A 10,518-nucleotide genomic window follows, 5' to 3' on the forward strand; every position below is an offset into this window, starting at 1 on the left:
AATAATAATAATAATAATAATAATAATAATAAATCCTGGTCTCCTCCCAGTTACCTGGATTTAGCCTAATTGTATTCGGATGCCCTTCCTGACGACGCCAACCCAAGGTGGAGTGATGTATTTACTATTGCATGTTTCTGTGGTGGTTTGTAGTATGTTCCGTTGTGTGTAGATGAAGAAGGTTGTCCAGTCCCAGATCCAGAGGAATTACCTATCGACTACCCAGTTAAAATCCTCAACCCGGTCAAATCCGGGGCCCTCTGAACCAAAAGCCAGCATGGTGATCATTCAGCCAAGGAGCCGGACACTAAGCAACTTGGCAGGTTCGATCCTGGCTCAGTACAATGGTATCTGAAGGTGCTCAGCCTCGTGTCAGATTTACTGGCACATAAAAGAACTGCAGGACAACATTCCAGCACCTCGGCTTATCCAATAAAATAGTTAGTAGGAGGTAAAAATAATAATTTACGAAAAATAAGTATTCTCGAGCCATGGAATACATGGTTTTAAGTGAACAATGGTGTAATAAACTATTCCTTAATAATAATAATAATAATAATAATAATAAAATCAAAACTATATCCGTTACATAAGAAAGGCGATCGAGTGGACCCCAACAACTACAGAGGCATATCCCTTTTACCAGTTATATACAAGGTTCTATCTAAAGCGCTATTGAACAGAGTAGAACAACAAACAGATCATTTGATTGGTGAATACCAAGCAGGCTTCAGAAAAGGTAGATCGTGTTTTGAGCAAATTTGGAGTCTGAAGACGATATTAAGTATACGCCGCAGTACCACCACATTTGTCACCTTTGTGGACTTTAAGAAGGCGTATGACTCTATCAACAAACAAACTGTTGTGGACATCCTAGGAGAGCTCAGTGTGGACAAGAAGACCACAGAATTAATCTGCCAGACATATCATCTCAAGTGAAGTTTCTAGGTGAACTATCAGAGCCTTTAGAAGTGCATACAGGAGTTCGACAAGGAGATGGCCTCTTACCAATCCTTTTTAACTTAGTGTTAAACAAAGTCATCAGGGAATGGGGAAAAGAAATCAAAGGTATAAACATTGGTACTCGGGAACAAAGAATTAACATGAAGTGCCTAGCTTTTGCTGATGATCTATCTATCTTTGCCATGACTGGTGAAGAAACCAGGTATGCCATAGAGAAGTTGCATGAGATGGTATCAAAGACAGGCCTCCAAATATCGTATAAGAAGACACCAGAATATCCAAAGATCCCCACTACAGACAAATTATCGAATAATTACAAGTTCCCTTCAAATATCTAGGAGAAATCATTGTACCATCCAGATTGGACAGAAAAGCTAATTTAGAAAGAGCCACCAAACTCCTGAAAGCATACCGAATAACATGGAACCACTACAATAAAAGAGTGACGTCACAAAATGCAAAACTTTGGCATTACAAGACTGTTGTTCTTCTGGAAGCCTTGTATGCCTCAAAAACCACATCTCTAGGAGACCACTCTAAAATTGATGAAATTGAAAAACATGAACGAAAAATTCTGAGGAAAATATATGGCCCCGTTCATGTAAATGGTGTATGGATCAAAAGAAAAACTGTAGATTTGTACAAAGCAGTCGACAAGTTCACCGATACCGTACGCAGGAGACAGTTGAAATTCTATGGCCACATCTGTAGAATGGACGACACTAGATATGCCAAAAAAACTGCTTGGTATAATTAATTCCAAGGTCAAAATAAGCTGGTTTGAGGAAATAAAGCAGGACTTAAAAGAAATGAACATCACAGAAGATATCATCAGGGATCGTAAGGCTTTTGGGAATCTGGTTGCAAAGCATACGTTCATGGAAAAGGCTAAAAGAAACACAGGGAAATAATGGATGGAAGAACGCAAGAAACAGCATAGCGAGTTCATGAAGAGATTTTGGGAGGAGAACAAGAGAGGAAAACTATCATCAAGCTAACCTGTTCCAACGCGCTCTGTAAACGGGCATAACGAATAAAGAAAGAAGAATAAAATCAGAACTAGAATTTGTAGGATAAACAATTTGAAATAATTATTGAAAATGAGATCAGCCCTTCTTGTGTTAATGATCTTAAATCACATAAATTAACTTTCTTGAATAATTCACTTCAATATTTTTTGAAGAAAATTATGGTAACGCCGATTTTTTAAAAAAATTTTTTGTATTCACCTTATGTTGCACCCACTCACGCGTTTTTTCGCTACGATGGGATAGAACAAGGCTGGGATTTCGCGATCGTGCTGGGCGCTTTTGTATCCAATGTGCTTTATTTTATTAGATTAGAGAATTAAAAAATACTTTTGGTCGATTGTTTGGCTTGATGTTATTAGGTGATGGCCTGATGTGAAAATGGGAACCACAGAAAAAAAGCCATCGAGCTGTCGGCAGTGGGATTTGAACTTACTGTATCCCGAATGCAAGCCAAGAGCTACATGCCGCGAACCACGTAGCCAACTCGCTCAGTAGTAGTGGTGATGTAGGACTGAAAGTCCTCATATTACTCCGTATCGTTCTCAGAGGGGATGAGGTGACTAGGAAATTCTAAATATTATAGGTGTGGCGTTGGACAGCAAGCGACTTGTATCATCGTTGTTCACTTTATATTTATATTCAAAATGCTGGGGAAAAGTGCTCTGTTAGGGTACAGTGTAATAATAAATAGTGTTATTGTTTTTTCGTCCTACCAACTACTTAGTATGGTTTTCGGAGAAGCTGAAGTGCTGGAAATTTGTCCCACCGGAGTTCCCTTACGGGCCGGTAAATCTACTGACACAAGGGTGACGTATCTGAGCATATTCAAATACCAAATATGCCAACTAGGGCTCAGAAAGCCAGCGCTCGACCGTCTGAGCCACTCGGTCAGGCAGGATACCGTTTATCGTGTTTGGCCATTTGATGAGTTCCTACAAGAAAATAAAAGTAGGCCTAATGTACACACGCTGGATTGTGCTACACAGGCAACGTAATTCTGCTAATCGCCCAAAACTGTGTACTTTAGTCAAAAAAAACCATTTGAAATATGATATATATATTCTTCGTGTTTTCTCTACATCCAGTTGCATGCCACACATGTTGAGAGCATAATTTATTCGATCTAATCTATTAAAAGTAACACTCCATAAGCGGAAGAAATTATACGAATGGCGCTTAAACTATGGAGTCGCTATTTCGCCTTGGCGCCACCCAGAGCTCTGTAACAGCCACGTTAGCCACTCTATAGTCCTCTTTCTAGCTCATTGGAAGAGAGGAACTGTTTTGCATACCTGTTTGTTTCTTTCACAATTAAATTCCAAATATATATATATATATATATATATGTAGTAAAAGACAGGCGCATGTTTAGGACCTGATGTTTCAAGATACAGACCCTTACTGTGCATATAGACATTGTCATAATGCCTACACCATGGCCTACACTACCTTCATTTGCATCATTCTCCGAATCAGTAAAACTGTCGCTTGTGGTACTGTTGGCTGTCTCTGAAATAACATCACCAACATCATTATTTTTTTATTTTTGGTGTTTGTTTTACGTCGCACCGACACGGATAGGTCTTATGGCGACAATGGGACAAGAAAGGCCTAGGAATGGGAAGGAAGCGGCTGTGGCCTTAATTTAGGAACAGCCCCAGCATTTGCCTGGTGTGAAAATGGGAAACCACGGAAAAACATTTTCAGGGCTGCCGACAGTGGGGTTCGAACCCACTATCTCCCGGATGCAAGCTCACAGCTGCGCACTCCCAACCGCACAGCCAACTTGCCCGGTAACATCATTATTACATGACCCTGGTATTCGTACATCTTCATCAGGCTCGGTGTAATCATTGACACACGCTATTAATATATTCAGCTAAATCATCAGTTTTTGTAACACATCCCATGTGGCTGTGGCCATTTTCCTACTCACAGTGTACAAAATATGGGGTGCTTTAAAAAAATTCATATCTTCATAAATAAAGCGACTAGAGTGATAGTTGTGGTAGATTAAGAAACTACAGGCTTTGTGCTGCTGTCTGTCAGATGTCTGAGAACTATAAGCATATACAAAACTGCGGAAGGAGCACGGTTGCATTCCTGGCAATTTCTGCTTGCTCACTGATGCTCGTATCACCCCATACCATCAGGCTCTTTGACTGAAGCCTGATAAACTTCGGCAGCTATTTATTTTAACAAGGTTGTTTAGATTGTTAGCTGGAAGCCAGCCACTGTGTATTTATTCTAAATTCCCATTCTCACTATCCTTTCATGACCTAAATGCCCATTCACACTCTTTTCTTTCTATTCCTATGAAAAACTACAACCTATTTTCCAGTCTTTGACTGGGTCAGGGATGTAATGAATGAATCATATATAGGCTAATAGTATGATGGGGTCGCCACTCCCAAAGTGATTATTAATGACTGATAGATGCTATGAAATGATAATGGAGAGAGTGTTGCTGGAATGAAAGATGACAGGGAAAACCGGAGTATCCAGAGAGAAACCTGTCCCACCTCCGCTTTGTCCAGCACAAATCTCACATGGAGTGACCGGGATTTGAACCACTATATCCAGCGGTGAGAGACCGACGCGCTGCCGTCTGAGCCACGGAGGCTCTTCTATTCCTGTACACTGCATAAATAAAGTTAATAGATCATTTCTGGTGACTGTCATCAGATTATGGGAATTCCCTGCCAGCTCAGATACGTTGCCTGCCAAGACTACCTGCTGAGCACAGCTCATAGAATTGTTGTGATATCTATGTGTACCTGAGGATTGGTTTGATAGTTTTAAGGGAATATAATAGGACCTGCAGAATACTGTTTCATTATAGCTGTAAGAAAAAAAAAATATAAGGTTTTTATGTGTTTTGATTCGTTATTTCATTCTTAGAACTCATTAGGCTCATGCACTGCTTATTTTAATTTATTGCAGTACATTATTGTGTACATACATTCTCTTAACCTTTTAAGTGCTGAGTTACCAGTTGACTGTTTGGTACCTCAGTTCAGAGTTTTTTTTATTTTATGTAAAAGATTGTAGAAGCCTCCATTTTTAACTTATCAGTGGGGTTTATTAGCTTAAAATGTTTACAAGATTTGATTCTTTATAAATTCAAATGCAAATGGAAAATCCTACACTTGTGTTCAATACAGTATTATTTTGAGAGAAAACAAAATTGCACTTTTTGTGCCCATGCCTACATTATCTTTGTACACAGTAAAGACCCCAAAATAAAATGATTTCCTAAAATTGTAGGCAACTAATACATGTAACTCCCAAAGAAATAAATCTCTAAACTAAACTGATAGCAAGATCAAATTTTTGTATTCATAAGCCAACCAAAAACAGATCCATGCGATAACTTCGAACAACCATAATATAAACATTCACGGTCAACAGATTTCACTTGTCGAAAATAAAAATATTTTGTAGGACTGGTGGATCTATCTGTTAAATAAACAGATAGTTACTGTCACATTCATCTGATACCATTTAACAGCCACACCGCTGTAAGCGTTCTCGCCATAACCTCTCGCCACCAATCGGCACGCTGAGTGCAAGAGAGTCAATTATAATGGGTGGGGAAATAAGTTCATTTTGCACAACTACGGATATTCACACGTTGAAGCTGCGCTATAACATTTATAAACCAAATTAACAACTGATTATATTTTTGTACCCTTAGTTGTGGTGATCTCTGCAGTTTCTTTGCTTTCAAGGGGATTTTCAGCTTTGTCAGGTGAATATTCATGGTTACAGAATTAATGTATTTTCTCACCCAGTTTTATAAATAGGATCATTTGTATTTTTAAGATTTTACAAAGTTTCTAAGTAGTGTCTTGCGTTGTGGAATAAACGAAGATTTTACAATTACAACTATGTTTACAATTATGGGCCATGAAAGGATTAATCTAAACATTAGAAACATCTGTGGAGAGGATACTTTTAGGAAGGCTTCTACTGTTGTCTAGACATGGCAAAATCGCAAAAGTTTATTATCATGTCTATAACGGGCCGTGAAGGCATCAATCTAAACATGAGACTTTACTATTTAGGTTGATGCTTCCACAGCCTGAATTAATAGACATGAAGAGCTCTCGGGAATTAGCCTTGCCAAAGAAAACAAAAGAATTAGTCTTTATTTCGTGGAGACCTTGCTCCATGTCTTCAGAGGAGAAGCATGTCTGTCCATGACTTAAGACTTTCCTAACAACAATGGTTTGAAATTGATAATACTGATTGTTGTTTTAGCCTTTACTGATTGTTGTTTAACCTTCCAAGTGGGAAGTGACAATGCCATCTTAGCTCAAAGTTGAACAGGAAACATCTTACTTTGAGAAAAATAATGTCATCACTTCCCACTCGGAAGGTTGGTGACGAACAATATCACTTACGATAGACCAACGGTCAAGTATGTTCAAGTTGTTTGAGAAAGTCATGGACAGACGTGCAGAGCAAAGACTCCTCTTAATTTGTTTCCTTTCATTTGGCAAAACCCCAAAGGATTTATCATGTCTTAAGATTTTACCGTTTTCATCTGGTAAGAAATAGGCTAATAATGTGATAAGATGGATGTAATTTCCTGGTGTTTTAAATAATTATTTATTATGTTGCAGGACGTGTCATTACTGCTGCCTACGTGCCTCTTATAAATTATCACAGCCTATTTCCTGATGCTATGACTGCCATGCAGTTACTAATGCCATCAGCTGCTCGGAGAGGACTTTGAAATGTTGGAACCGTGTAAATTTCCTGAAGCAGTGCAATTAACATTGGGGAATATTCAGTAAAATGAATAGGATGTTGTGCACAAATGTGCACACCATTAAATACTCTCTTCTTTGTGATCCTTATTTCACTTACTGAATATTCCCTCTTGTATGTTTACTATACTGGTATGAATGATGGATAGTTGTGATATCAGCGAGATGCAAAGACTCTCAGCAGAAATGTTCATCTTTGTGAATTTCCTTGAGAACTATGGGGGAATTTTTAACCTGTGACATTATGGTGAAAGAATTCTGCGAATGGGAGAAGATCTGGCTAATAGCGTGTTAGTGTTAATTAGCATTATTACCAGCATCTTATAAACTCAAATTTGCAAACAGTGTCCTGGTTGTTAACATTCATCTTTTCTTCACCTGATTCATTGTGTTGCTATAAAAATTATATATGTATGTAATGAGTTCTGTTGTTTACTTTGTAGTCATCAGTATTGATAAAATACATATAAATATTTATTTACTTCTGTGTGATATTTCTTTAAGATCAGAACAGTGCACTGGCTTACTAATTAACATTTCATGAGAGAGAACTTACATCACCTTTTTTTGACATTCTTATAACTCCTAAAATGAAATAGGTTGAATCTCTCATCAAAACCATTTTTATTATTACTGAACCGGGCGAGTTGGCCATGCGGTTTTGGCTTTGCAGCTGCAAGCTTGCATCCAGCAGATGTTGGGTTCGAACCTCACTGTCAGCAGCGCTGAAAATGGTTTTGCATGATTTCCCATTTTCATACCAAGCAAATGCTGGGGTTGTACCTTAATTAAGACCACGGCTGCTTCCTTCCCACTTCTAGGCCTTTCCTATCCCATTGTCGCCATAAGACCTATCTGTGTCAGTTCGACGTAAAGCAAATTGTAAACAAAAAGTATTACCTATATGAGGTGTGGCTAGTAACAAACAGCACTGCTCTTCTACCTTCTACAGGTCCAACAGGAGAGCGGATTGAGACAGGACGCTACAGGGACACTGTGCTGGTTGTTTCATCTCGCTGTCTTTGTTAGTCTGCTTTTGCACACAGTCAAAAGTGGATAGTCTCGTCTTGTTGCCAGAACTCGTGCCCAATTCAAAGGTCAAGCAGAATGTGAATTTGAAATTTTGTGTAAAAATGTTTCTTTTTAATTTAAGAGCACCCATATAACGCTTTTGTGGTGTACAGAGATTATTCTATGCCATGTACATGAGTTTTTGAATGGCGCAAATGGTTGAATGAGTTTTAGGAAGAGGTGAAAGACAATGCGCATCCTGGGCGTCCAGTCTCATAAAAAATGTATGAAAATATTCAGAAAATTAGTAAAATTGTGCATGCAGATCAAAAACTGAGTGTCAGTATGTTAGCAGATATAGTGAACATTGATAAAGAGATTATAAGAGAAATTTTGCATGAAAAAATTGAACAGGAGAAAAGTTGATGGTTCAGAGCAATACAAACTAGCATTTTTTTATCTTTTACATTAAGGTGAATTATAAAGCAGTTGCCAGAAATCACCATGGAGACGTACGGCTGTCACAAGAATAAAAAATTCAAGAACCGAGCTCGATAATGTTTAGGTAATTTTTATAATTGAATGGGTGCCTGAGTGTCAAGCAGTTAACCAATACTATTATTTTGATGTTTTGGGGAAATTTAAACAAAGAGTGAGGAAGAAGCAGTCAGATCTGTGGAAAAACAAATGGATTTTGCATCAGGACAATGAACCAGCTCCTTGTTGCAAAAAATAGGTAACATGCTCCTAATCAGCATACTAAAAATATACATCCATACTGTCACACAAAGTGAGTTTTTTGGCCCCAGCTTGAAAAACATAAAAAATTAAGAAAAACTTAAAAAATAATATTTATAGTTAAATGGTTGCCAAAGTGTCAAGCAGTTAACCAATACTATTATTTGGACGTAATAGTAAATGCTAAATGCACAAGAATATACCTTCAACAAATGCGGAAACTAAAAATAACAAATCCAGAACTCCACAAAGTGCTGAATAAAGGCAATTTTATTGTACGAAGAAAGGATAAGAAGTGGTCTGGTGTTTGGACCAATATGTACATTACATTGAGCAAACGCTCGTGAAATGAACTAAAAGACGTTCTGGTATAACTCGTGAAGGAGGAATGACTGAAAGTAAACGTTCACTGCGGAAAATTACAGGCCAGTCAGCTTAACGTGTAGTTTGTAAGCTCTGAGAAAGCTTTCTTTATAGACATATTGGAAAAATTACGAACTGGTTTGATAGAAGGCAGTTTGAGTTTAGTAAAGATTATTCCACTGAAGCTGAACTTCTAGGATTCCAGCAAGATATATATAACAGATGTTTTAGATTCAGGTCAAATGGACTGTATCACTATTGACCTATTCAAGGCTTTTGATAGGGTAGATCATGGAAGACAATATTGATGAAATTGACGACTATTGAATGAGACAAGAGTGATTGAATGGGTGATGACATTTCTGGAAAATAGAACTCGGAGAATTAAGGTAGCTTAAACTTTATCTGATCTTCTAATGATTGAGGGATGGGGGTTTCTCGTAAGAAATTATTAATGAACCTTTGTTATGTTATGCACATAAATGATATATGGAAACAGGTGAGTTATTGGATTGCGAGTGACCGTGATAATGTTGTGAGATAATGGTAATTGGGATGAAAATTCAGGTTGTAAGTTTCACCAAGGGGAAAAAAACCTGTATTTTAATTTCTGTGTTGGTGGGGTGAGTATCTCCCAGTATAAGGAGACCACCTTCTACCAAATGCCAACAGCCTCCTAGGAGGGCAGATGAGCAGGTAGAAGGAAGGGCAATCCCTTGCCGTTGGTACATTCTTGCTCTTAAAGGCGGAAGAGCCACTAGATGGCCAACAGCATAGGATGGGGAAGGGAACGGGAAACCACTCCATTAAAGACCTGAATGGGTATCCTAACAGCAAGGCTGCGAGCCTTGGGTGGTGCACCCATGTCGAGTAAGTGTACCTGCTAAAACTCAAGAAATATTTGGCTGATGGACCACCTGCTATACATTATAACCAGCAAATCCTATTCTAATAGAAGGGGTGAGGGCTAGTACCTGGCGCCTTAAACCTGGGACTACTTGACAAAGGTATGGCAGACCTGACAGAAAAGTCTCTGGCCCTCCAGGTGGGGGGTTGCACATTGGGTTAACGGTTCTGTTGCGTAAAGAAAAGATTTTCACGAATATCTCACATTTGCCTCGGATGAATAAGAATGGGATATCAAAACATGATGACCCTGCAATGGAAATCGGCTTTACGAATAGGAACTTTGAATGTAAGAACCCTGTATAAATCTGGATCCTTCAAAATCCTCAATCAACAGTTGGAGAAGTATAGAGTGGGAATTGCTGCAATTCAAGGGACTAGATTATTAGGCAATGGTATACAAGACATGGAGAAGTATACACTTTTTAAGAGTGGTAAAGAAACTGGACCCCATGAATTTGGTACTGCATTTTGTGTCCAAAATTTGCTAGTATCGTCAGTGCTATCCTTTGAACATGTGAATGAAAGACTATGCTATTTGAAGGTACATTGTAAATGGTTTAACATATCACTTGTGAACTGCCATGCCCCCACAATTAACATGGATGATCATGTTAAAGACTCCTTTTATGAGGACTTGTTAGAACTGTGGAATAAATTACCCAGAAATGTCAATGATTTTGGGGGATTTCAGTACAAAAGTTGGAAAAGAAGAAATTTTTGTGCTAACA

General features: G+C 38.4%; 1 protein-coding gene across 6 annotated transcripts in view; it reads left to right on the forward strand.

Annotated features, from left to right (window-relative positions):
- Positions 1-7,250, forward strand: part of Caper (RNA-binding protein 39-like protein Caper) — a 356,013-nt gene extending 348,763 nt beyond the window's left edge. For all 6 annotated transcript variants that reach the window (XM_067145486.1, XM_067145480.1, XM_067145482.1 and 3 more), the window contains one exon: positions 6,623-7,250. In XM_067145486.1, the coding sequence (XP_067001587.1) occupies positions 6,623-6,735 (113 nt within the window). In that variant the 3' untranslated portion in view covers positions 6,736-7,250. The remainder of the gene's footprint in view (positions 1-6,622) is intronic.
- Positions 7,251-10,518: the final 3,268 nt, after the last annotated feature.

The sequence above is a fragment of the Anabrus simplex genome, chromosome 4, assembly GCF_040414725.1.
Source record: "Anabrus simplex isolate iqAnaSimp1 chromosome 4, ASM4041472v1, whole genome shotgun sequence".
Lineage (NCBI taxonomy): Eukaryota > Metazoa > Arthropoda > Insecta > Orthoptera > Tettigoniidae > Anabrus > Anabrus simplex.